The sequence below is a fragment of the Podarcis melisellensis genome (genome assembly GCF_964234715.1).
Source record: "Podarcis melisellensis genome assembly, chromosome: 10".
NCBI lineage: Eukaryota > Metazoa > Chordata > Lepidosauria > Squamata > Lacertidae > Podarcis > Podarcis melisellensis.
Genome location: NC_138542.1, coordinates 73,611,183 through 73,638,464, shown reverse-complemented (window position 1 = coordinate 73,638,464; position 27,282 = coordinate 73,611,183). Strand labels below are relative to the sequence as shown.

General features: G+C 49.5%; 2 protein-coding genes and 1 long non-coding RNA gene across 4 annotated transcripts in view; 2 read left to right on the top strand and 1 right to left on the bottom strand.

The window, feature by feature from the left end:
* Window positions 1-5,382, bottom strand: part of SHANK3 (SH3 and multiple ankyrin repeat domains 3) — a 436,398-nt gene extending 431,016 nt beyond the window's left edge. Inside the window, exon 1 of the mRNA XM_081926705.1 lies at window positions 5,258-5,382. The gene's annotated coding sequence lies outside the window, so the exon portion shown is untranslated. The remainder of the gene's footprint in view (window positions 1-5,257) is intronic.
* A 3,544-nt stretch (window positions 5,383-8,926) lies between these two features.
* On the top strand, window positions 8,927-12,783 carry LOC309378865. Of its 2 annotated transcripts, none has more exons than XR_014172219.1 (3): window positions 8,927-9,412; window positions 9,848-9,983; window positions 12,740-12,783. It is a non-coding gene; the product is annotated as an uncharacterized lncRNA (long non-coding RNA). The 2 variants fall into 2 exon arrangements; XR_014172220.1 differs by lacking the exon at window positions 12,740-12,783 and adding an exon at window positions 11,558-12,331.
* Window positions 12,784-12,802: 19 nt separating this feature from the next.
* Window positions 12,803-25,501, top strand: ARSA (arylsulfatase A). The gene is made up of 8 exons (XM_081927148.1): window positions 12,803-14,017; window positions 15,009-15,249; window positions 17,190-17,408; window positions 19,494-19,663; window positions 21,144-21,268; window positions 22,534-22,661; window positions 23,862-23,964; window positions 24,071-25,501. Exons 1-8 carry the CDS (start codon window positions 13,761-13,763, stop codon window positions 24,382-24,384), a joined length of 1,557 nt encoding a protein of 518 aa, XP_081783274.1. The 5' UTR covers window positions 12,803-13,760; the 3' UTR covers window positions 24,385-25,501.
* Window positions 25,502-27,282: the final 1,781 nt, after the last annotated feature.

Below are 27,282 nucleotides of genomic sequence, written 5' to 3'. Positions count from 1 at the left end.
TTGTGGTGTGTTCCCCCCCCCCCACACAAAATCAAGCACCGTATAAATTGTATGAAATAAATAACTCCCTCGTTCTTCTCTAGCCAAACCTTGAACACTGTTACATGGACTGAAGACATTACTGGCCCATCTATGCCCGCTGGCATGTATAGAAACAGAAATGACCCCACCTGAAAAACAACAGGTCTGCTGCGTTCTAAGGGCATAATGTGAGCACACCCTTATACCCGGGTGCATAAGATTGCAATATTGCACACTTTGAGAATGGGTGGCATTGAATGAGCACAGACACCCTGGGTGGAGGGCAATCTAGAGATAAGGTGAGCGACCAAACCAGTTTGTTGAGATTTTGAAAACTCCCGCTACTGAAGTGACTGGTGTTGGGTGCTTTCATATAGTTAATTTTTAACATCTATGCAGTGCTTTCGGTTGGGTTGGGGGGGGATGCTTTTCAGTTAATTGCTGTGAAGACGTTGCTAAAATGTTGATATAATGTTTTGAAATGCATTGCTGGTATCCTTATTGAAATGCTGACTGATTTTGCCGTTATTGTAAGTTTGTTTTGCCTAAATCAAAAGGAAGGAAGGAAGGAAGGAAGGAAGGAAGGAAGGAAGGAAGGAAGGAAGGAAGGAAGGAAGGAAGGAAGGGGAAGCCCGGTGGCAGTTGCCCATGGATCCTTCACCCCTTTACATCAAAGTGCTGCAGGTGGTGCTTCCAAGGTACAGTGGCACCTTGGTTCTCAACCGCCTTGGTACTCAAACAACTTGGAACCCAAACACTGCAAACCCGGAAGTAAGTGTTCCGGTTTGCGAACATTTTTCGGAAGCTGAACATGCTCCGTTTTGAGTGTTACGCTTCCGATTTGAATGCCACACTTCGGTTTTGAGTGCCACATGGAGGTCTGTCTGTTTTTGCTATTTATTTTGCGTTTTTGTTTTTGCGGCTCTTATTTTTTGTTTTTGTGACTGTGTGGAACCCAGTTCAGCTAATGATTGATTGTGTGACTACAGTACAGTGGTACCTCTGGTTGCGAACGGGATCCGTTCCGGAGGCCCGTTCGCAACATGAAAAGAACGCAACCCACAGCGCCGCATTTGCGCATGTGCGGGTTGCGATTCACACTTCTGTGCATGCGCGTGACGTCATTTTGCTTGTCTGCACACGCACAAGCGGCAAAACCCGGAAGTAACCCTTTCCGGTGTTAAGGAAAAATCTAGGTGTGAGGCTGCTCAGTCCCCCAGCTGGTCAGGCAGAGCCCGCGGGTCCCTGCGGAATAAAGGAAGGAGTCCAGCCAACCGGAGCAAATAGCTGTAGACCAATAGGTTCAAAAAGCAAATTTTGAATCCCGAGGAAGGGATGACAATGACTTTTAAAACTTCCCACCATATCCCAGAATACAGTTCGTACAGCATCATTACTGCATCACTGACATGTCACAAAAGGGGAGGGGTTAACCTTGGTAAACATGCTCAGACAAGTCCTTGGTACAATATTAGCATAAGCAGACGTGGCAGGGCAAGACTCAGGTATTAGATTAGCATAGACAAATATGTCTTAAGTACCCACCACCCAAAAGTACAATAGAAGTTCCTTTGCATGTCTGGAGCCTGAGGCGAGTCAGGTGATGAGATTTGGCTTCCTCTGGCTAACAATGAGCTCAGCAATTTTCACCTCTGAGAACTTCCTGGAGTCCTTTTGCCAGGGGAAAATAGCTTTGGAATGGGGGGAACTGGGAAAGGAGATTATTTTTAAAGTTAGGTGACTTCCCTGAGCTGTCGAGTTGGAAGGATATATTCAGACATAATATTTGTAATATTTAACTTTAAACACCAGTACTTCCTGGTCGCTGCAGGACGCAACCTGAAAAAACATAACATGAAGCAAATGTAACATGAGGTGTGACTGTACATTGTTTATTGCTTTCATTTTATGGATCCATGGTCTTGTTAGATAGTAAAATTCATGTTAAATTGTTGTTTTAGGGGTTGTTTTTAAAAGTCTGGAACAGATTAATCCGTTTTGCATTACTTTCTATGGGAAAGCGTGCCTCAGTTTTGGAATGCTTTGGTTTTGGAAAGGCCTTCCGGAATGGATTAAGTTTGAGAACCAAGGGACCACTGTCTCTGGATCTGTCCTCCAGGAGCCAGCAGTGGCAGGCTCTCTGATGCAGCCGCAGCCATGGCGCTTTGCGAACTTTGTGCAGCCAGGAAGAAAGGAAAGTCCTGCCAGTTCTCGCTGACAAGAAGAACGTCTTCCTGTGCTTCTAGGAATAATGAGCCCCTGTCAAGATGGGCTTGGTGGTCCCTTTCCAAAGGGATTAATTAAGAGGCAAGCCCCGCCAGGATTCAGAGACGTACGACAGCCAGTGTAGCCCAGGGGCCAACAAGCAAGCTGGGCTTGGGGCTGCTGCAGAGGCCTGGGCGAGCGGCTCCATTTCCCAGATTCAGTTTCCCAGCTGGAAAATGGGAATCAGTTAAAGCCCACCTCTCAGGGACGGTGTGTTGTCAAGCACAATGGGGAGTTTATGGAGGCAATGGTGAGGAATCTACTGCTTTACAGAGGGCCATCTTAGGCATATCTGGTGCCGTGGTGCAAAGATCATCTCTCAACTCCATTCCCAGAAATCGAAACACCGAGACCTGTTCCACGCACTTCCCCTCAATAATCAGTGGCTGAATATTCAATTTACATTTCCTAAAGTCCACAATAATCTCTTTTGTTTTCTTTAAGTTAAGGAGTAAGTTGTTTTTCCTGCACCACTCCCCCAACTGCTCAACTTCGTTTCTACAGGTCTCCCTGCCTCCATCTCTTCCTATAGATCTCCCTGCCTCTGTCTCTGCTGGGCTTCAACCAGTCCCCAAATACCCCAGCAGAGTTGCCTTTGCTTCACGACAGGGTTGCCTCTGAGCCAGGCCTCCTGTTTTTTGACTTTCCCTTCGGATGCAAGGCTGAGCTTTTCCCTACACACACACAGAGAGAGAATCCGCCCCCGAGGACCCAGCCTGCCCATCTTCACCCCCAGCACGTATTCGCTCTTTCTGTCGTTTCCCTTGGCTGGACGCTTATTAAAAATGAGACTTAATAAGGAAGAGCCAGCCAAGCACAGCCACCTCCCGGATCCCTTAATCCGACTCCCTCGGCCGCTGCAGCCGGCTTAAGCGCCTCACGCTGCCCTTGCTGATCCCCGGGGGGGGGGGGCTGCCAATGAGAGCTCCCCTCTCCAGTTGCCAATCCCTCCCCCCGTCTGCCTTGCCCCCCCCCATTTGCTGACAGAAAGAAGCAGGGAGTAACAACACTGCATTCAGCTTTTCCCACGGCCCCCAAAGCGAGATGCAAGCTGGCAGCGAGAGGAGGCACTCTGCATATGTTCAGAGGAACACCTCATCCTTCCCCAACCAGGCGCCCTCCAGATGTTTTAGACTGCAGCTCACACTGGCCTGCGCTTGTTGGGGCTGATGGGGGTTGTAGTCCCAAACCTTTGGGGTGCACCGGGTTGGGAAAGGCTGCCTTCCCCCTTCCAGGGAACTGATGGCAATAAGCTCTGGTTCACAGCCTGGCTGGTGCAAATCCAAGGGGAAGAAGGGTAAACTCAGGGAGACAGTGCACCTGCTTGGCATGCAGAAGGTGCCAGCTTCAATCCCTGGCATCTCCAGGTGGGGTTGGGAATGACACCTGTCCTGAAACCCCAGAAAGCCACCGACCTTCAGCTAAGAGCCAATACAGTGGTACCTCGGGTTAAGAACTTAATTCGTTCTGGAGGTCTGTTCTTAACCTGAAACTGTTCTTAGCCTGAGATACCACTTTAGCTAATGGGGCCTCCTTCTGCTGCCACACCACCACCACATGATTTCTGTTCTCATCCTGAAGCAAAGTTCTTAACTCGAGGTACTATTTCTGGGTTAGCTGAGTCTGTAACCTGAAGCGTCTGTAACCTGAGGTTACACTGTACTGAGCAAAATGGACTGATACAGTGATGACCACCAACTTTAAAAGAGGATTAGACAAATTCAAGAAGACTCTTGAGAGTCCCGTGGACTGCAATAAGATCTAACCTATCCATTCTGAAGGAAACCAGCCCCGAGTGCTCACTGGAAGGACAGATCCTGAAGCTGAGGCTCCAAGACTTTGGCCACCTCATGAGAAGAGAAGACTCCTGGAAAAAAAACCTGATGTTGGGAAAGATAGAGGGCACAGGGAGAAGGGGATGGCAGAGGACGAGATGGTTAGACAGTGTTCTCGAAGCGACCAGCATGACATTGACCAAACTACGGGGGCAGTGGAAGACAGGAAGGCCTGGCGTGCTCTGGTCCAGGGGTCACAAAGAGGTGGACATAACTAAACGACTAAACAACAACATTAAAAAGGCAAATTTGTGGCAGAGAGGGTTCTCAAGTCCTGCTGACAGTCACACAACCAAGCAAGTGGGCACAGAGCTCGCCAGCTTTTCCCTGGCCCTGTCCTCATGCCTTTAACAGCAGCCTGACACACAGAATTTATGTGGGTGAAGCTTTTCTCATCCTTTCATCTCCCTTGCCAAGTTAAACCTTCAGTCTGTTCCTGCTCTCCAAGACACTAGAGGAGAGAGAGAGAGAGAGAGAGAGAGAGAGAGAGAGAGAGAGAGAGAGAGAAGGCAGAGCAGCCTTTGAGTGGCAAACGCCAGATCTCGCTTCATGGCAGGCCCAGGGACAAAAAGAAGACACCCCACGGCCAAGGCAAACTTCTCCAGCCCTGCTGGACTTTCTGTTTTCCATCTGGAGTCTCCCAAGAGTCAGCTCCGGTGGATGCCCACCAGAGGATTTCTCCACCCACTTACTGCAGGCCAGGCATGATTTTAAACATTTATTGTGGGATGTGATACATAGATAGCAGTCAAGTACAACATGCCTTGTTTTCCCTTAGTGGACATGCAAGGGGATGTAGATACAGAGCAAATCGCAGTAATCTAGCCCGGAGGTGACCGAGGCGTGTGTTGTTGTGGCCTGATCCACATCCTGCAGGAAGGGGCTCAGCTACCACACACGTCAAAGCTGGGCAAAAGCAGGCTACCTGGTGCACCCAAGAGCACTTCTGTTCCTTATCCCGAACAGGCTGTACCTTCAAGCCTGAATTCGTCCCAGATGAAGCCCTGCCAGGCCTCCTCCAACCTTCCTGGCTGGGACTTGAAGCAGGGTTTGTGCTAGAAGATGGTTCACAAGGGTGCAGATCATGCCAAGGCACCTGAGGGGATGGCAGAAGCTCAGAGGGCAGCAGCACCTACCTTGGCAGCAGGATCCCAATCAGGGTCTGGCAGGCCCGTGCTTCTCCTTGAACGTTGCCTGTCCCTCAAGGTAACTGGCAGCGCATGTCCTGGCATCAGGAAGGGACCGCTGGACTGCGGCAGGGCAGAATGGGTGCCTTGCATGCTCAGTCATGCCCGGCTTCCCAATGGGTGGCTTCCTGGGGGAGGGGGCTGGCAGCGGCCAGAGTGGAAGCTGGAGCCCATCAGGGTGGCCCTCCCTGGAAAGAGTCTCTGCTGGCTGTTCCCTAGGAGCTGCCTGCTGGAATCCACCCCCACCCTTTGCACAAAAAAGGCCTTTCAATGTAGATGGGGGGGGGACAGGCATGCAAGGAAAGGAATCCCCCTCCCACGCTTCAGCGACTGCTGCCAAGGCCCTGGGGCCATCAAACTGCCCATTCAGCTGATGCCCCTTTGGGTGGCTGCTGCAGGGAGGGTGATGGGGAAGTGGCTGGCACTGTGCCCCCCACAAAAAAATAAAATCTCCCACCACCCCACGTCCCTGTTAATCTAACTCAGCAAACTGTACAAAAGGCAGCAGGGGGAATGCCCATCTTTGCACTGAAGCGCTGTCTGTGTGTGTTACAGATAGGTAGCCGTGTTGGTCTGCCATAGTCAAAACAAAAAAAAATTCCTTCCAGTAGCACCTTAAAGACCAACTAAGTCAGTTCTTGGTATGAGCTTTCGTGTACATGCACACTTCTTCAGATACACACCACAGTCTGTGTGTGTGTGTGTGTGTGTGTGTGTGTGTGAGAGAGAGAGAGAGAGAGAGAGAGAGAGAGAGAGAGAGAGTACGAACTAAGCTAAGAGGAAGGCACGCTTGGCAAATCCACACCGTGATCAACTCCTGCCCGGAAAACTATGTCCCCGCTGTGGAAGGACGTGTGGATCCAGAATTGGCCTCCACAGTCACTTACAGACTCACTGTTAAGAACATATTCATGGAAGACAATCTTACTTGCCTATGAGGGATCGCCAAAAAAGAACATGCACATCTCTCTCTCTCTCTCTCTCTCTCTCTCTCTCTCTCTCTCTCTCTCTCTCACACACACACACACACACACACACAGATGCGTATGTTCTTCATTTTTGGCTCCTTCGAGTTCTTCCAGCCCTCAGATTCCACCAGATTGTTGAAAGACCCTCTAAGTGGTTTGTGAGAGGTCCAGTAACACGAGAACAGGGCCTTTTCTGGAGGTGGCTGCCTGTTTGCGGCATGCTCTCCCCAGGGAGGCTTACTTGGTGCCTTCTCATCTCTGTCCAAAAGGGGCTGGAGGTGGTGAACCAGGCAGAGGCGGAGACCAGCACTCCTGGCCACTGGGGTAACTGTGGCCTCAAGAGAAAATGTTGGCTCCAAGAGACACCCCAAGCTCTGGCCCTGCTCCTCCCAGGGGCCTGCAAGCCCACCCAGAACAAGCTGTCACCCCCCATCTCTTGGACTTGAGAACTTGGAAGACACCCCACACCTTCGTCTTTCCAAAATTCAATTTATTGGCCCCCACCCAGGCAATAACATTCTAAGCTCAGGGAATGAGTTTGCTACGGGATGATATAATCTGGAGACATGTCCCCTCTCCCCACAGACAGCCCATTAATTCTCTAGGAATTTTATCTCCCCCCCCCAATAAATTTTTATTGTTTTCTTTAAGTATTCTTTTTCCAACAATCTGTACCATCACAATATATTCTCTTTGACTCTGCCGAGTCTTGACTTCCCTCCCTCCCTTCAGTTGGTATATTTATGACATTCTTATTGTGTATATTACTCTTATAGCTCTACTATTTTACATTGAAGGTATTATTCCAGTCCTGCTGGTGTATTTAAGTTTTTACAGTTCTCCTTTAGGTATTCAATAAATTTACTCCAATTGTTATTGTATCTCTGGTCCTCTTGGTCCCAGATCCTCCCTGTCAATTTGTCAAGTTCCGCAAAATCTGTCATCTTCACCTGCCACTCCTGGATGGTTGGTATATCTTGTGTTTTCCATTTTGGGGCCACAGAGCCTAGGACTTGTAGATCAGAAGGTCAGCGGTTCGAATCCCTGCGACGGGGTGAGCTCCCGTTGCTGGGTCCCTTTTCCTGCCAACCTAGCAGTTCAAAAGCACGTCAAAGTGCAAGTAGATAAATAGGTACCGCTCCAGCGGGAAGGTAAACAGCGTTTCCGTGTGCTGCTCTGGTTCACCAGAAGCGGCTTAGTCCTGCTGGCCACATGACCTGGAAGCTGTATGCCGGCTCCCTCGGCCAGTAGAGGGAGATGAGCGCCGCAACCCCAGAGTCGGCCACGACTGGACCTAATGGTCAGGGGTCCCTTTACCTTTAGGTTCTTGCGGCGGTTTTAGCATACATAAACAAATTCTGATCTTTTATTTTAATCTCCCTTCCCATTAGACCTAGCAAAAAAGCTTCCGGTCTTTTATCTAATAAGCCTTTAAAAAAAAAGAAAGAAGAAAACAGCCATGTCAGGAGGGGGGGGGTCAGCATCACTTTTCGTGACAGTGCCTTCTGCATAAGAGCATGGCTGCGGTGAGAGAGGGTTAAACCCTCTGGGGCTTCAGTATCCAGAGTTTTACTTTTTAATTGGATGAAGATATTTTACATTGTTAAATGTATTGCTCCTCACCCCAAATCTAACCCTGGCTAGTTGCCATGCTTGCTCCCTTTGGGTGCTAATGTTGGGTGATTTTTCTCTCTCTCCTTCCCTCCATGCCCCCCACCTTCCTCTCACCTCCCCGCCCCCCGCCTCTGGGTCCCTGTTCCTGGCATTTCCTTGGCACCAGCTCTCCAGTCTGTTAATTGAGTACAAATGAAGCAGGCCTGCAATTAACTGTCTGTCCCACCCCTCCCAGCGCCGTCTGTCACTGGGGTTCTGTCTGGCCCGGTGCCCCCTCCGCTCCTCCCTTCTGGCTGGGCACCGTGCCGACTCCTGGAAATGCCGCCCTGTGCCATTTGTGCCCAAGTGGTGGGCGAGACCCTCTTCAAGCAGGCACTGCCAGATCCGGGAGGAGGGCATCTTTGTGGCAAGACGATGGGAGGCCCTTGCCAGCTGTGAGCAAGGCTGGGCATGCAAGGGGCACCCTCGAACATAGAGGCCTCTGCTTGCTGCCCATGTCGTGCCCTCTGACTTTCCCACCATGCCCACTACTGGCCTTTGCCTGCAGATGGCATAGGCCCCATCTAGACCTCTTTCTTTCTTTCTCTCCCTTCCTCCCCGCCCAGCCTGTTTCTCAAGTCTCTCTCTCCCTTCTGCCTCCCCCAGCCCGCCATGCCTCTGTTCTCTATTTCACGGCTTCTGCCACGGCCAAGGAGAATTTTTTTGCGCCTGAGTGGCCACCCTTCTCTAGAGTAAAGCCCTTGCACGGCAAGAAGGCAAGGGCCGGATCCCTCCTCGCATCTCCGCTGCCCCAAATCTCTCGCAAAAGGTTCGCGCGGCAGCCCTGATCCAGAGTTGTCGGCTTCAGACAGAAAGCTGCGCTGCGCTTTTTGCAGAGAACTTTCCCGGAAGATGCTGTCTTGCGCCCGCGATGTCGCGTCATCCCATGCCTTCCACCCGCAGCGCAGCCCCGGGCCCAGTGACGCTGCTTTGCACGCGCGTTGCGCACACGCAGCTGAGATCCAGAGGAAGAGAGGCAGGGCAGACGGGGTGAGCACGGAAGCGAGGAAGGCACAGCATCAGATTCTGGGCTTGTTTAAAAGGCATGGAGCATGGGAGCGATACTGGAGACCCCTGAGCATACACAGAATGCGATACAGTCTCCCTGAGAGGCAGGCAGCCCCATTGATCTGTTGCACTTTACGGGATCTCCTTAGGCAGGAAGGGGGGTTAATAGGAAGAAGGAATCATCTCAGTGGAGATTCCTGCACTGCAAAGGGTGGGACTAGATGACCCTGGCTGCTGGGGGACCCCTTCCAAGCGGAGGAGGCGCAAGGGCGAAGCTAAGCGGGAGGTGGCGGCGGCGGCGACGCAGGCAATAGGAGCGGATCCTGCTCGGGACCGATTTTGGGATCCGTTCCAGGGCCCCGCCTTTCAGTGGACTCACCAACTCACGGGGACAGCAATTCCCAGCCTGCCCCGCGCCGCGGGATCTCGGGAGCGCGCGCAAGATCAGCTGTCGCCGCCGCTGTCGCTCAACCCGGTGGGTCTCCCCGCGATGGGAGGGAAGGTGGAGGGTCGGGCAGATAAGCGGGGCTGCGCCCGGCCTGGGCAGCCTCGCCGGGTCGTGGGAAAGGGACGGGCGGGCGACCTCTCTCTGCGGGCACAGCTGGCACCGCCATGCCCCTTCGCGCCCCGGATTCCCCCCAGTTCTGCAAACGGGGGGATAGATGCCCGGGCGGGGCTCGAGAGTGGCCACACTTCTGCTGGTGCCATGCCTAGTGCGAAACCCAACTCGGGGAAGACCCAGTGACGTTTGCCGGGGAAAGTGCCCAGAATTTTTGTTAGGGAGGAGGGCGGCGAAAGCCCCCAAATTGTTGCGCTTCTTTTGTTGAGTGGGGCGGGCTGCTGCTTGCCGGGGTGGGCAGAACCTCAGGTAACTGAGCATTTTTAATGCTTTTCCATGACCTTTTTGAAGCACTGGGGAAGTGAAAGTGTGAGCGTGCCCCGTGAAGTCAGCTGCCGGACCCTGCGCCTCCTGATGCCTCAAGGCAACGCCAGGGACGTTCTCCTGACCCCCTCCAGGCATATTCTTGGAGCATTTCTGAGGATGGGTGAGTGTTGCTCTGGGCGGATGTGGGCTTTGTGGCGGGGGACTAAGAGGAGCTTTTGCAGGTGCTTCTCGGGAAGATTGATTTAGGTGTTCTGCCTTGGGAGCTGCCTAAGATGCAGAGGCTGAGGGGACCCCGCTGGATTAGACGGAGGTGAGCTTCTGAAGAAGCATATATATATATATATATATATGCACTCAGACAGGGAACTGTGGAACAAAGGTGGGTGTGGATCAGGGCCAGATTTACGAATAAGCTAAACAAACTATTTCTTAGGGCCCCACTCTCTTGGGGACCGCAAAAAAATTAAAGGAAAAATAAACTGCATGTACATTTCCAAAATATAAGATGAAAGACAAATAAAATGGCTTTAGATAGCTATTAGGTCCATCTGAAGAAGTGTGCATGCACACGAAAGCTCATACCAAGAACTAACTTAGTTGGTCTTTAAGGTGCTACTGGAAGGGATTTTTTTTTTGTTTTTATTAGGTCCACAAATTACCTTATAGCATATGTTCAGCAGAGGAAACAGCAACAAATAGTTGTTGACAAAGGGCAGCTGGACATATAAAGGGCCCCATTACCTTCAGTAGCTAGCCTTAGGCAGGCATCCCCAAACTCGGCCTTCCAGCTGTTTTGGGACTACAACTCCCATCATCCCTAGCTAACACGACCAGTGGTCAGGGATGATGGGAACTGTAGTCCCAAAACATCTAGAGGGCCGAGTTTGGGGGTGCCTGGCTTAAGGCCTCCTCAAACCTAAATCCAGCCTTGGGTGTGGATGAGTCCTAAGCTTTTAGAGTTCTTTGAGAATGTAAAAAATCAGTTGTGTGGGTTTTGCTGATGAACACAGTGTACTTAAATTTCGCAAAGGCCCTAACTACATGGGAACGTGGCAAGGTGAGAAAAGGTGTCCTCCTGTGGGCTGCTAACCTGTTGCTGTTGTTGTTTAATAGTTTAGTTGTGTCCGCCTCTTCGTGACCCCCTGGACTAGAGCACGCCAGGCACTCCTGTCTTCCACTGCCTCCCACAGTTTGGTTAAACTCATGCCGGTCGCTTCAAGAACACGGTCCAACCATCTCGTCCTCTGTCGTCCCCTTCTCCTTGTGCCCTCCATCTTTCCCAACATCAGGGTCTTTTCCAGGGAGTCTTCTCTTCTCATGAGGTGGCCAAAGTATTGGAGCCTCAGCTTCAGGATCTGTACTTCCAGTGAACACTCAGGGCTGATATCCTTAAGAATGGATAGGTTTGATCTTCTTGCAGTCCATGGGACTCTCAAGAGTCTCCTCCAGCGCCAGAATTCAAAAGCATCCATTCTTCAGCGATCAGCCTTCTTTATGGTCCAGCTCTCACTTCCATACATCACTACTGGGAAAACCATAGCTTTAACTATACGGACCTTTGTTGGCAAGGTGATGTCTCTGCTTTTTAGGATGCTGTCTAGGTTGGTCATTGCTTTTCTCCTAAGAAGCAGGTGTCTTTTAATTTCGTGGCTGCTGTCACCATCTGCAGTGATCATGGAGCCCAAGAAAGTAAAATCTCTCACTGCCTCCATTTCTTCACCTTCTATTTGCCAGGAGGTGATGGGACCAGTGGCCATGATCTTCTTTTTTTGATGTTGAGCTTCAGACCATATTTTGTGCTCTCCTCTTTCACCCTCATCAAAAGGGTATTTAATTCCTCCTCACTTTCTGCCATCAAGGTTGTGTCATCTGCATATCTGAGGTTTTTGATATTTCTTCCAGCAATCTTAATTACGGCTAGGGATTCATCTAGCCCAGCCTTTTGCATGATGAATTCTGCATATAAGTTAAATAAGCAGGGAGACAATATACAGCCTTGTCACACTCCTTTCCCAATTTTCAACCAATCTGTTGTTCCATATCCAGTTCTAACTGTAGCTTCTTGTCCCACATAGAGATTTCTCAGGAGACAGATGTCTTTCTGGAACTCTCTAGCTTTCTCCATAATCCAGCACATGTTTGCAATTTGGTCTCTGGTTCCTCTGCCTCTTCAAAATCCAGCTTGCACTTCTGGGAGTTCTCGGTCCACATACTGCTTAAGCCTGCCTTGTAGAATTTTAAGCATAACCTTGCTAGCGTGTGAAATGAGTGCAATTGTGCAGTAGTTGGAGCATTCTTTTGCACTGCCCTTCTTTGGGATTGGGATGTAGACTGATCTTCTCCAATCCTCTGACCACTGCTGAGTTTTCCAAACTTGCTGGCATATTGAGTGTAGCACCTTAACAGCATCATCTTTTAAAATTTTAAATAGTTCAGCTGGAATACCATCACTTCCACTGGCCTTGTTATTTGCAGTGTTTTCTAAGGCCCATTAGACTTCACTCTCCAGGATGTTTATAATGAATGATTTTAGAGTGTTGTTTGGGCTGTACTTTTGTACTGTTTTATTGTTGTTAGCCGCCCTGAGCCCGGCTTCGGCTGGGGAGGGCGGGATATAAATAAAATTTATTATTATTATTATTATTATTATTATTATTATTATTATTATTATGTCTGGCTCAAGGTCACCTAACCTGTTAAAGAACAGGAATACAAGAGTAGAATCAGTGGAGAGTTTTGCTGGTGGAGGGATGTAGAAAGCAGAGCCCTCCAAAATCCGAAGTCCCAACCAGTGTTGTTGTTGTTTTAAAAAATGTTCAGAAATAATCTCAAGGAAGGGTTAGCAGTGAAGTGATCCTGCTTCCAGATAACATCACAATATTCCGTGTGGTCGAAACATAAAAGAATTGTGTGTAGTTCCAGAAAGATTTCTCCGAACTGGATGACAACAAAATGGCAGGGCAGGAAAGGAGAAGCGAAAATTCTCTGTGTGGAAAAGTTGCAATGTTTGTGGCTTTTTAGATTAGAAAAGCAGTTAGTCACAGGAATGGTGTGGCAAACATGATCATATTCATGGTATGGACATCTGCAGGAGTTCTTCCGGCTGGGGGGAGGGAAGTTAAACACAGAAAGTGTGGAGCTGGCTATAAATCCCTGTGAAAAATGAGAAGAATAGGGCATATGCATTTTTTTGTCTCCCATTACTGGTTCTATGAATGTTGGAAACAAGGGTGTAGGGGAAGTGGAAAGAGCAAAGGTTTCTCTCCCCCCTCAGAGCCCTTCAGTGAAGCTGAATGTTGGAAGATTTCAGGGCAGACGAAACGAAGTCCTACCTCACTCAGTGTATCCTTAAACAGTGTTGGCTGCCGCCTTAAATGACTCTAAAAGAGAGTTTGGCAGATTAATGGTGGATAAGCGCTAGTGCTCTTCAGAATCAGGACACCAGTTCCTGGGATTCCCAACAGGCGAGAGGAGCTGTTGTGCTTGGATCCTGCTTGGGACTTCCCACCGGAGCACCTGGTTCGCCCTGGGATAACAGGATTCTGGATTAGATGGGCCGCCTTTGGCTTGATGCAGCAACGTTCTTCTTTTGTTTTCAGAGAGTCTTCTTTCTTTGGTCTTCATGTTTTCGGTGATGCCCTCTTCAATATCTCCATCCCTGCCGAGCTGTCGGTTCTCCTTGTAGACTTGTCTTCTACAGAGCACCTGCCACCTGCCTCAAAGAGGAGGATTATCTGTGACAACCTCCTAGTGCTGTGATCTTGCTATTCTAGAGTCGGGGTGCGGGTAGCTGAGAAGAGGCAATGGTTGTTTTGAGCTGGGGAGGCTAGAACATTTGGTTCCTGCCCTGTCTCTGTAGTCACTCCAGCAAAGCTTCTTCTGACTATAGGCCAACAGGCACCAACCTTGGCATTAAGTACCTGGGCAGCATCTGGGGATGGTCTTTGGGAACATGCCTTCATTAGCCATGTCTTCTCTAGGACTTGTGCTTCTGTGCCTGGTGGCTCTGGCTCCACTGAGTTCCGCCAGCCAGCCCCCCAACATTGTCCTCATTTTCGCCGATGACCTGGGCTTTGGAGATCTGGGCAGCTATGGGCATCCCACCTCCTCGACACCCAACCTGGACAAGATGGCGGCCGCCGGCCTACGGTTCACCGACTTCTATAGCAGCAGTCCTGTCTGCAGCCCCTCCCGGTACGCCAATCCCCATCTCCTTTTCTTGCTCAATTGTTGGGAGTTAGTTAATGTGACATAAGTCACACCAAAGGGGACAGTCATCTTTCCCGGACTCAGTCCCTTCTCCCAACACCACAGATATGCAGTTATACAGACTATGCTAACCGTAAAATGTTCTGGACACCAATACACACACGATGACTGGTCCTTGCATGTTCTATCGCTCCCTTCCCTCAGTCCTTGGGCAGGGGTGGACTTTGGTAAAAAGGCACCCTGAGCAAGGACAAAATTGGGCACCCCTTCCAACCTTGAGTCATTATTATTGAGTATTATTCTTACCGTATTGGCTGGGATATAAGCTGCACCCGCAACTAAGCCACACCTTTAAAATTTAGGGTGGGGAAGAGAGAAAGAAAAGACAATATCCAAATATAAGCTGCTCCCTTAAAATTGGGTTACAGGCTGAAAATCGCTGCATTGGGTAGAATTGTAACTCCGAGCCAATTGAAGCCTTTGAGCTTGCAAGCCCACAAAAGTTTCCATACAACCGCTAAAATCACAAATCACTATTCAGTCGCCACAATTCCACAGGCACTCACACTCATAAATGGCAATAGTCTGAAGCTTGCAAATTGGCAAGAAAACATGTTTTGTTCCTTTTTACTGTACGTCTGTTTCAGCAGTGATATCGTAAAAACCCATTTTTGTAAGGTCGCAAATTTAAGCTGCAGTTTAACTTTTCACGGTCGGAATTTGGTGGAGAGGAGGGAAGTGAGGCTTATATTCAGGCCAATACGGTATTATTCTGCACCCCCTCTACTCAGCACCCAGTTGGGGGGGGAACTGCCCACATTTCCCTAAATCTGGCGCTGCCTGGGGCACCTTTCCTTGAGTGGGGAGGTGACTGCATGTTCCTTTTGGAGTGGGTGGGGTTTGGCTGGAGGAAGGTGACTGCCTGGCTGTTGTCCCGGAAGTCTAGTGTCTTTCCTACTTGCTCTCACCCCTCCAGGGCAGCCCTGCTGACGGGTCGCTACCAGACCCGCTCCGGCATTTACCCCGGCGTGTTCTACCCTGGCTCCCGAGGAGGCCTCCCCTTGGCCGAGGTGACTCTGGCGGAGCTGCTGAAGGGGCGAGGCTATGCCACCGCCATGATAGGCAAGTGGCACCTGGGCCTCGGACCGAATGGGACATTCCTGCCCATGCACCAAGGGTTCGACCAATTCCTGGGGGTGCCCTACTCGCATGACCAGGTGAGATGCGGCCCAGTGGGCAAAGCAGGGAGCAGCGCAGGCTCAGAAGGGGGAAGGCTTGGAGTCACTGCAGGAAAGGAGGAGAGCTGGGCTATGAGACCCTTGTGCTGTGCTTTAGGCTGCAGTTGAAGCAGTTTTAATGAGAGGGTCTAACTCAGATCTGCTTGGGGAAGTGCGAGGTTTTCCCCCACAGTTCTAGCATTCACTGTGAATTTGGTGGTTTGTTCGTTTTTTTTATATAAAAAAAGAAAAGCACTGAATTCAGCAGGTTCGGATTTGAGCCTGACTACCTTGGGACATGGGTGGTGCTGTGGGTTAAACCACAGTGCGTAGGACTTGCCAATCAGAAGGTCGGCGGTTCGAATCCCCGCCACGGGATGAGCTCCGGTTGCTCGGTCCCTGCTCCTGCCAACCTAGCAGTTCAAAAGCACGTCAAAGCGCAAGTAGATAAATAGGTACCGCTCCAGCGGGAAGGTAAACGGCGTTTCCGTGCGCTGCTCTGGTTCGCCAGAAGCGGCTTAGTCATGCTGGCCACATGACCTGGAAGCTGTACACCGGCTTCCTCGGCCAGTAAAGCGAGATGAGCACCGCAACCCCAGAGTCGGTCACAACTGGACCTAACTGTCAGAGGTCCCTTTACCTTTTACCTTTACATTGATATTATATTGGCAATACAATATCACTTAATTCTTTGGAAAATGCTTCTCACAAACGAATCACAGAACTGTAGAGTTGGAAGGGACGCAGAGCGTTATCTAGTCCCCTGCAATGCAGGGATCTTTAAGCATTAAATTAACAATTCAATGAACTTTAAACATTCTTGGGAACGGGCTGCTGGTCAGGATGGGCATTTGGTCTGCTCTGGCAAGGCTCTTGTTAAATTCTTCGCTGTGAAATGTTGATGAATTGTGTGAGAGAGAGAGCAGTGCCAGATTTACGTATAAGCTAAACAAGCTCTAGCTTAGAGGCACACTCTCTTGCCCCCCCCAAAAAAAAATTAAAGGAAAAAAACCTGGATGTACATTTCAAAAATAAATAACCAATAAAATAAAACCTACATACAGCAACAGTGTTTTGTGTTTTGTAGGCTGCTATGATGTAAGTCATGGGCCCGGCCTGCTAGCCTGCTCCCTGAAATATCACTGGTTTGCTCCTTTCTATAATAATAATATTATAATAATTTATTATTTATACCCCGCCCATCTGGCTGGGTTTCCCCAGCCACTCTGGGCGGCTCCCAATCGAGTGTTAAAAACAATACAGCATTAAATATTAAAAACGTCCCTAAACAGGGCTGCCTTCAGATGTCTTTTAAAAATAGGATAGCTGCTTATTTCCTTGACATCTGATGGGAGGGTGTTCCACAGGGCGGGCGCCACCACCGAGAAGGCCCTCTGCCTGGTTCCCTGTAACCTCACTTCTTGCAATAAGGGATCCGCCAGAAGGCCCTCAGCACTGGATCTCAGTGTCCGGGCTGAACGATGGGGGTGGAGACGCTCCTTCAGGTATATTTCTGTATATAGGGTGCCTACATTCTGCATGGACTAGTTGCATGCCAACATGTGCAAATGGCTTGAGATACCTATGAGGTCCATCAGTTACCATATAGCATACATTCAACACACAAAACAGTGACCATTTGTTGTTGACAAAGGACAGCTGGACATATCAAGAGCCCCATTACCTTCAGTAGCTTAGGGCCTCATCAAACCTAAATCCGGCCATGTGTGTGTGAGAGAGAGAGATATTAAGGTTAAACTTCATCATCGCCCATATGGAAGTGGTGCTGGTGGAGCTAGAACAATGAGTGGAAGCCCTTAAATGGGCTTCTAAGGCAATGAGCGCCTGTCGTCTTGTGTGCATTCTGTGCCTCTGGCATGCTCTGACTGCTCCTCTCTCCTGTGATAACACTGCCTTTCTCCTTTCTTGTCCTGCTGCAGGGGCCCTGCCAGAACCTCACCTGCTTCCCCCCGGACACGCCCTGCTTTGGAACCTGCAAGCAGGGAGTGGTTCCCGTCCCCCTGTTCTGGAACCAGAGCATCATAGAGCAACCTCTGTCCCTCCCACACTTGCAGCCTCTCTACAACGGCTTTGCCCGAGACTTCATTCTCGGTTGTGCACGGCGCAACCAGTCCTTCCTGCTATATTATGCCTCCCATGTAAGTTCCGGAGCTCTTTGTGCAGGCTTAGGGCAAAGAACCCAGGCAGTTAAGTTTTATTCCTGTCCTTCGGATGGGCTGGAGCCTGTTCTCTGGAGTCTAGTAGAGCTCCAGCGCTGCCTGCAGCTGTGTGAGATGCACTTTTATGCCACACAGGAAAGAATGAGCGTCTGCATGGTCCCCCACCTCTCTGGTTGATAGGGATTTTGACACACCCTGCTCCCCTCTGAAACTAATATTATTATTAATAATAATTTATTATTTATACCCTGCCCATCTGTCTGGGTTTCTCCAGCCACTCTGTGCGGCACCCAACAAAATATTAAAAGCACAATAAAACTTCAAACATTAAAAACTTCCCTAAACAGGGCTGCCTTCAGATGTCTTCTAAAAGTCAGATAGTTGTTTATTTCCTTGACATCTGATGGGAGGGTGTTCCCCAGGGCGGGCGCCACCACTGAGAAGGCCCTCTGCCTGGTTCCCTGGTGTAACCTCATTTCTCACAGGGAGGGAACCTCCAGAAGGCCCTCAGTGTCCGGGCTGAATGATGGGGGTGGAGACACTCCTTCAGGTATACTGGACCGAGGCCATTTAGGGCTTTAAAGCACCAGAACTTTGAATTGTGCTTGGAAACGTACTGGGGGCCAATGTGGGTCCTTCAGGACCGGTGTTATAAGGTCTCAGCAGCCACTCCCAGTCACCAGTCTAGCTGCTGCATTCTGGATTAGTTGTAGTTTCCGTATCACCTTCAAAGGTAGCCCCACATAGAGCGCATTGCAGTAGTCCAAGTGGGAGATAACTAGAGCAGGTGTTTCTTCACACAGAGCAGTCTCTTGTCTAGAGCGGATTTTGAAAAAGGGTTGTGTGCTTTAAAAGAATAGTCAGAGTTCCCCGTATCATGCTTAGCCCCACCCTTGGTTGATGAAATGCATCCTGCAAAATAATCACATGTATGCACATTTCTGATAGTCCAGACCCTTCTCAAAACCTCAAGGCTCTTCTGCTGCCAAATGATGATTTTATAAATATAAAATGCTACATGTTTCTGACCACCAGGTGCAGGCAGTTAAGAGCACTGCTGGGCTGCCCCTGTCTTTAACAAAGAATTGTAAGAGTTGGAAGGGACTCTGAGGGTCCTCTAGCCTAACCCCACACAATGCCGGACTCTTAACGAAAACATACATGGTAGATGGCCGTCCGACCTCTGTTTAAAACCCTCCAAGGAAGGAAAGTCCATCATCTGCTATTGTAGATGGCCTGTTCTGCTACTGTGTATGACTTGTGTCGTCAGAAAGTTCTTCCTGGTGTTTAGTGGGAACAAAACAAAATAATGAAGTTAAAACACCATTAAAACACTGCAACAAGGCGATTAAACCAGTTAGCAATGCTGCAGCAGCCTTATAATCAGTTCAAAAGCCTGTGAGAAAATGTGTTTCTTTAAGTTGTCTCCTAGAAGTCATGAGGGGGGGGGGAGGCATATCTCCAGATGGAAAGACTTATAAAGTGGTACCTCTAGTTACGAACTTACCGGTAATTCGTTCCGGAGGTCCGTTCTTAACCTAAAACTGTTCTTAGCCAGAGGTGTGCTTTCGCTAATGGGGCCTCTTGCTACCATTGCACCACCAGCACACGATTTCCGTTCTCATCCTGGGGCAAAGTTCTCAACTCAAGGTACCTCTTCCAGGTTAGCAGAGTTTTTAACCTGAAGCATTTGTAACCTGAGGCATTTGTAACTTGAGGTGCCACTGTATATAACAAGGGAGCCACCACAGAGAAACCCCAGCCAGGAAAATGGGAATGGTAGAGATCAACTTTGGGACAAATTAAGCTGTGAGTGGGGGTGGAGCATGGCGGTACACATAGTTTTAATTTCCCAGCATCCGCTCTATCAATTGCAATGAGCCAGGATGCTTAAAGGGGGAGAGAGCTATTCCCTCCTGCATCGTCCTTGCATGCTCCCCAGAGGCCTCTTGCTGGGCCACCTTGGGCAATGGAACCAGCAAGGCTCTTCCGAGGTTTCCTGGTGAAACTATTCTGCTGAAGTTAGGAACATTGACAAGTGCCTTGTTCTCTGCTCATCCACAGCACACGCATTACCCCCAGTTTGGGAGCGAAGAATACGCAGGCCGCTCGCCCAGGGGCCCTTTCGGAGACGCCCTCCTTGAGTTTGATGGATCCGTGGGGCACATTTTGCAAGCGCTGCAGGACGGCGGGGTAGCCGAAAACTCCCTGGTGTTCTTCACCGCCGACAACGGGTTAGGGTGCTTCTCATCTCCAAGATATCTAACCCAGAACTGGGTCTCAACGTTGCTGTTGTTTTGCTCGGGAAGCAGGAAAGATTGGCAAAGACTGTTGCGGACTTTATTAGGATGGACAGTGAATTGCTGACATTGGAGACTAGTTCTGCTGTCTTAATATACTTTTTGACTACAGCTGAGCTCCTGAGCTCCTTGAAGGCAAATTGATCCATCTGGCCATAAGATATGGCTGCAGAATTTGGGGAGCTTTGAGTTCCAGGCAACTTATGTGCATTGAACACATGCAAGTTCAACTGTATGCGGTTGACATTGCACAAATTAAACACATGGAAGGCAGAGAGCTTAAAAGCTCTTTTTGTGCAGGGCTTCCCCAGTGTGGAAGGAGCATTTAAACTCTCAGACTTCCTTACTGGGCTCTGGGAGGCACTCATGAGATCTTGCGATGGCCATGCAAGATCTCGCAAGAGCCTCCCAGAGACCAGTAAGTAAACTCAGTGTTTGAAAGCTCTCTTTCCCATTTGTGGTGAGGGGTTAAGACCCTTTTGGCATGCCGGCTCTGGAAGGTAAAGATGATCGCACAGGGGCACTTCCAAGGTGTTGTTTTGACCATACACGATTTTGGCTTTATACACACAGCCCAGGGAAATTAATCCCTGCGTAAGACGCAAGTGATCTGACCACGTTTGTTAGAAAGGGGATGTTTTAATGGAAAATGAGCGAGGTCCCAACCAAAGAAGAATGTTAACTTAAACTGGTGGAATATATCTAACATATAGAATAAGAAATCAAGAAAAATGCACGTTTAAAGAAGACTGGAAAATGTTTCCTGAATATATGGGTGAAAATTGTGTTCATTTGAAAACGCTGGTAGCATTAAGATAAATTCGACAGTGCGAATAAGATTTGATGGATGTAGCAATTGATTACTGAACGGTTTAGTTCATGTAAAATATGTAGAGATGTAAGGTATGTAAAAGGACACGGGTAGTGCTGTGGGTTAAACCACAGAGCCTAGGGCTTGCCGATCAGAAGGTCAGTGGTTCGAATCCCTGCGACGGGGTGAGCTCAGTCCCTGCTGCTGCCGACCTAGCAGTTCGAAAGCACATCAAAGTGCAAGTAGATAAATAGGTACCACTCCAGGGGGAAGGTAAACGGCGTTTCTGTGCGCTGCTCTGGTTCGCCAGAAGTGGCTTAGTCATGCTGGCCACATGACCCGGAAGCTGTATGCCGGCTCCCTCGGCCAGTAAAGCGAGATGAGCGCCGCAACTCCAGAGTCAGTCACGACTGGACCTAATGGTCAGGGTTCCCTTTACCTTTAGGATATATACAATGAACCATGGAAAGAAGAGAATGGAAGTTATTGATTTAAGGTTGCTTAAATGAATATTTCGAAACGTAATTTAGAAAATGTTTTAAATGAAAAAGCGGTGTGGTGGTGGAATATTGCATCCTAATGTTCATTTCCTCTCACCTGCAGCCCTGAAACCATGCGCATGTCCCGAGGAGGCAGCTCTGGCCACCTGAAGTGTGGCAAGGGCACAACGTATGAGGGTGGAGTGAGGGAGCCTGCTGTGGCCTACTGGCCAGGCCGCATTGCCCCAGGTACGTCTGGCCCTTGCAGCCTCAGGGTTGCAGCAACTGCTAGAGCAGGTGCAGTCCTGCATCCAGGGGTGGAGCAAGGTGGGGGCAATGGGGGCAGGCCGCCCCAGGTATCATTACCGAGGGGGGTGACATTCGGCACACTGCATGCCCGCGATTCCTGCCTACTGCAATCTGTCAGGGGAATTGATGGATCTGGGCCACTTTGCCGGCAGCCTTCCCCCCCTCCCCGTTTTGACAGCCCAGCTGCTTTAGAAGGCAGGGAGGCAGGCAAGCAAACAAACAAGCAAAGGGCGAAGGGAAGAAGAGAAGGAGAATCTCCCTCAACTCAGGACCCAAAGCCTGTAACCCCAAAAGAAGCTCAAGAACTTTGGCCAACCCTTCCCTAAAAAAACGGGACGTGGCTGGTGCTGTGGGTTAAACCACAGAGCCTAGGACTTGCTGATCAGAAGGTCGGCGGTTCTCGGTCCCAGCTCCTGCCCACCTAGCAGTTCGAAAGCACCTCAAAGTGCAAGTAGATAAATAGGTACTGCTCTGGCAGGAAGGTAAACAGCGTTTCCGTGCGCTGCTCTGGTTTGCCAGAAGTGGCATAGTCATGCTGGTCACATGACCCGGAAGCTGTACGCCGGCTCCCTCGGCCAGTAAAGCGAGATGAGCGCCGCAACCCCAGAATTGGCCGCGACTGGACCTGACGGTCAGGGGTCCCTTTACCTTTACCCCTAAAAAAAACTCAACAACTCCTGGCAATGACAATGCGTAGATCACAGCCAGTCTTTTCATACTGTGAGTAGATCACAGTCTCTTGGGAGTCCAACTAGATTTCAGGGGGGAGGGGGTGACAAGAAATTTTCCACACCGGGTACCACCTAACCTTGCTATGCCACTGCTTGGATCTGCCCTGGCTACCCTTCCTGGCTTGTGTTCAGAGGATGTCACAGCACATGTCTTCCAAATCAGGGCTGGGCACCTGGTGTGTGTGTTTTTTTTAAAAAAATATTTTTTAAAGGACTGCCTCCCCATCCTGGACCTTGCAGGTCGTGTTTACAATCTAGCAGGAAGGACAGGGGTTGCTTTGGCTGGCGGTGAAACTGGGTGTATTGCTTGCCTGTCGGTTACATGGGGGTATTATAATTAATACTATTTTTAATGGATTTCTAGGGGGTATACCTTCCCCGGGTGGGCTAAAACAGGTCAACGCCAAAATTTAAAGTACCATACCCCAATTGTCTTTCGCTGCCCCTTCTTTTCCTGTCTGTTTCTGCATTCAGGTGTGACCCATGAGCTGGCCAGCACCCTAGACATCCTGCCTACAGTGGCAGCCTTGGTTGGGGCTCCTCTCCCCAATGTCACACTGGACGGCTACGACCTCAGCCCCATCATCTTTGAAGGTGGGAAGGTGAGCTTCCGGTTGGTTTCTCCTTCTCAGCAGCGGCTGTCACAGTCAGTGTGAATTGAAATGGGCTGCTGTGTGGGGGAGCAGGTAGGGGCAGGGAAGCGGGGTGGTCCGTTGACCCCTCTGCACTCCATCCTGTTTCCTTGGTGCCACTGCAGATGGTCTTCCGGGATTGCAGCAGTTCCACCACGTTCCCTCCGACACCATTTGCGGGACCGCAAGGCGTTGAGCGAATCTCTGGGGCCGTGGTGCTTGGGGGGAGCTTGGTGACGCTGGAGAGCAGCCGTGCTACCTAGTTTGAGAAGCGTGCTGGATTTAGGTTTGATGAGGCCCTAAGCTACTGAAGGTAATGGGGCCCTTGATATGTCCAGCTGCTGCTGCTGGAGCAAATAATTCTGTGCTTCCAGGTAAGGTTAGGCTAAGCATGTGGGAATGTTAAGGATAGTAGGAGAGGATACATTGATTAAATATTATCCTTCCTTCACTCACTCTCATGAGTCATGTAGCAGAGCAGAAAGCTAGTTTGCAGATTAGTTTGAATCTCTTTAGTTAAGCAGATTGGATTATTCCTGGTGTCCCCTTTTATCCTTCTTAAAAGTATAAGGACACAAGAGTCTCCTTAAAAGTAACAAGAAGTTTACTCACATTCAGTTCACAGTATGATCCCCGAAGGCAGGCTTTAGCTAGCAGTTACAAATACAGAGAAAAGTGTGGCTTACATCCTTTGTAAGGATCAAAGCCCATGTGCTGCTAGCTGAGAGCCAGCAGACAGCAAAATGCATTAAGAGAACAGCATCAAGAGAACAAAAATGGCAGCAGCAGTATGGAATCAAGAAAGAGAGATGGCTGCGTGACTCGTCTCTTTTATGGAGTCAGCCAGAGCCATGCCCATCTCCCTGGTCACATGCAGGGGGAGGATGCTCCGGACCAGTGGAACAGGAAGTTACACTGACCGGATGTCCCCCTGCTTGTGCCCATTCTAGAGAAATAAGGAATGTTGCATTTGACTGCACCAGTGGATTACACCCCACAAAGCAGACCTGTTGCTGAAGGTGTCCCGCTCAACGTTTTCTCTGTTGGCAGCCAATGAAGTGGAAAATCTCATGCTTTGCATATTACCTTCCTCATATTGTTGTTCCTTAAATTAATATGCTGCCTTTCAACCAAATATCACAAGGCATATCATTCTGGCTCCTCTTTCAGAGTCCCCGTCAGACCATGTTCTATTACCCACCAGCCCCCAGCCAGTCGCTCGGCGTCTTCGCAGTCCGCTATGGAAAATACAAAGCCCACTTCTTCACGCAAGGTAAGCCCAGGGCTTGATCCTGCCTTGCTCTCCCTATGGTCACCTGAACCCCTTCCTGACCTGGGACGGCAATGGTGCACCATGTCTCCTTTTTGTGTCATTGCAGGAGCCTTCCTTAGCGACACGACCCCCGACCAGGACTGCCACGGGACGACCCCCCTGACGGGCCACGAGCCCCCGCTGCTCTTTGACCTGGAGTCAGATCCTGCGGAGAATTACAACCTCCTTCAAGGCGGCCCTGTGGGACCCGACGTCCTGTCTGCCCTCAAGGAGCTCTCTCTGCAGAAGGCGCTTTTCGATAAACAGATGGAGTTTGGGGAGAGTCAGCTTGCGAGGGGCAGTGACCCTTCGCTGGAGCCCTGCTGTTCTCCTTCGTGTAGCCCAAAGCCTTTGTGCTGCAACTGCGCGTCGGACTCTTAGCCTCCCTTGCATAAGCTCCTGCCACTCGCCGTACTCTGCACAGCTGAACAGTTGCGAATTCCAATGAGGGCTTTCAGCACCCTTTTCATTGAGGGGAATCCACATGTTAGGGACATAGGAAACCATACTGAGTCAGACCATTTGGCCCAACTAGGTCTGTATTGTCTAAACTGACTGGCAGCAGCTTCCTGGGGTTTCAAGGAAGGGAAATCCCCAGCCCTGCCTAGAGATGCAGGATTTGCACTCATGACCTCAGTGCTTTTAAAACAGGGGTCAGCAACCTTTTTCAGCCGTGGGCCGGTCCACCATCCCTCAGAGCATGTGGTGGGCCGGACTATATTTTGGAAAAAAATATGAACAAATTCCTATGTCCCACAAATAACCCAGTGATGTATTTTAAATAAAAGGACACATTCTACTCATGTAAAAACATGCTGATTCCCAGACTGTCAGTGGGCCGGATTGAGAAGGCGATTGGGCCGGATCCGGCCCACGGGCCTTAGGTTGCCTACCCCTGCCCCTGCTTTAAATGTCCCTGGATCCTGAGAGAGGCTGGTCCAACAGTGCGAAAGCAAGACATGGTCTTAGAGGTGGTTGCAGCAGGCAGCTTTGCCTCTGCCCTTGCCAACATACTCTGTAAAACCTTGCCACTTCGAGTGTTCGCGATGACTGATCTTCTTCTTCTTTCTCCTTGGAGGAGGACTTTGTGGAATCAACTTCCAACCGTGCCTCGCTCATCTCCCCCAAGGGCAGTGTTCTGGGTGACTTGCATTTAGGAATGAATTCCGTCCAGCCAGAGGTTGCCTGGTTTGCTCTGTGCTCTCTGTGACAAATGTCTCTCTGCTCACTGGAATTCGCCAGTCTTCAGGCAGTGCCTGGTAGGGCTTGGCTTAACTGCGGAAGCATACATTGGACTATCTTCTCCCTACACCTTCCCTATGCCCTCTGTCGCACCCTTTCTCAGCCCATCGGATGGCCCTTCCACTTCAAGGGGGTGGCTCATATCTTAAGAAAACTAGAAGGCAGCGCTAGAACCACAACACATCCCAAAAAGAAGCCAAGCTGTTTACACGGTTGATGTATGCAATAATAAAGAACTTGAGAAGCCTGGGATGAATTGAGAAGCCCAGATATTCCTTTGTTAACATCTTGCCTTTCTTCCTCTGTGGAACCCGTGGGGTTCCTAAGTGGTCAACCATCCATGCATTGACCAGACCTTTACAGGTTCAGCATCAGCAAACTGGTGGCACCATGTGCCTTCACCTCATGGAAAGCCAGCTATGTACAAGGTCTGGTCCTCACCAGGGGTGGGGAGTGGGGAGGAACCAGGCATCAAAATGGATCATCTCAGTTTTTGGATTGGGGACAGCAGCTGAGCAGCTCCAAGCAGGCTCTGTGGCCCAAATGCTCAGGGCAATCATCATCATCATCAAACCTTTTATTGGCATCACATACAAACATCCATAGTAAATCAATACAGAATGACCACCTCCCCAATGTCACAGAACATTTGTCAAATGAAAAGAGGTGAAAAGTCTTAACGTTACATCTCTAGGTCTCCAGGGAGAACAGACGTCTGTAACGTGTTTCTGCGACAAAAAACCAAATAAAGATATTTAGCTGCTAATTTGGTGAGCTCCTGATCATTCCCCAGTAATAAAAAGTGTATGACCTCCAACTCTGGTTTCCATTCGGGCGCCACCACCGAGAAGGCCCTCTGCCTGGTTCCCTGTAACCTCGCTTCTCGTAGGGAGGGAACCACCAGAAGACCCTCAGACCTGGACCTCAGTGTCTGGGCTGAACGAAGGGGGTGGAGACGCTCCTTCAGGTATACAATGTTGAGGAAAGTATCCTGCAACCTCTTGGAGACTCTGGCAGGGTCTGCCACAGCAACATCAGGAAGGCGTTTCCCATATTTCCTGCAGGTGACTGGAGAGGCAAATCTTCTGGAAACTAAAAGCAAACTTCCTCATGGGAACCAAATGGTGCACTAATCTGGAGGAAGGCTGGACTCTCCGTAGTATCTCTCTGCTTGTGAGCTAATGAAGCATCGTGCAGATTTGAATGCCATCCTGGCTTGTAGGCAGTCGTCTTCCTCCTTTCCCCCAGCTGGAAATTGTAACAGTGGTCTGCCTAATAAGGATGTTGCAGGTGTGGCTGAGATATCCTTTCAAGGCTCAAAATGGCCTTTATCAAAGCAGTCTTTTTATTTCACATTTCATACCGTATTTTGGTATATGATCCTTCAGGCCCAGGAGCAATAAATGAAATTGTAATAAACTTGGGCTCACAGAGGTATTTTTTCCAGGGAAGAGATGTAGTCAGGTCTGCATTTTGCCAGGTGATTTTGTTTCTTAAAAATGGGTGGGGGCTAGTATTGTAGCACCCTGCTTGTGGTTAACGCTTAGCTGGAATGAAATATTCAACGCAGCAATAGAGAAATTAAAATAATAATTTATTTGTCAGACAAATAAATGAGAGACACAGTGGTATATGGTTACCAAAGCTCTGCCCACTCCAGCCCTGATGGTCAGCACTTATATTTCCTCAGCCCAGCCCCCTTGCTCCTCCTTTGGCTGCCTCTGTCCAATCAGCCTGGTTGAAATTCCTATTGGCTGTTTGCTAGAACCAATCATAAAAGATACACCCATTTCCTATTACCTTTTATGGGAGACAAAGAGCTATATTTCCTTCTTTCTATAAATGGCAAACAAGTAGCCATATATCTTACATTTGCCTCAACAAGCCACCTTAATTACCAGATCACCTATTGCCCTATTGCCCTCCAAAACAGATGGCTAAAACAGATGCTCATGGTTTTAAACAGATCTTGGGTTCACATTCTCACACACCATCAATGAAATAAGAATCTAACATAAGAATCTAACATTTCTTACT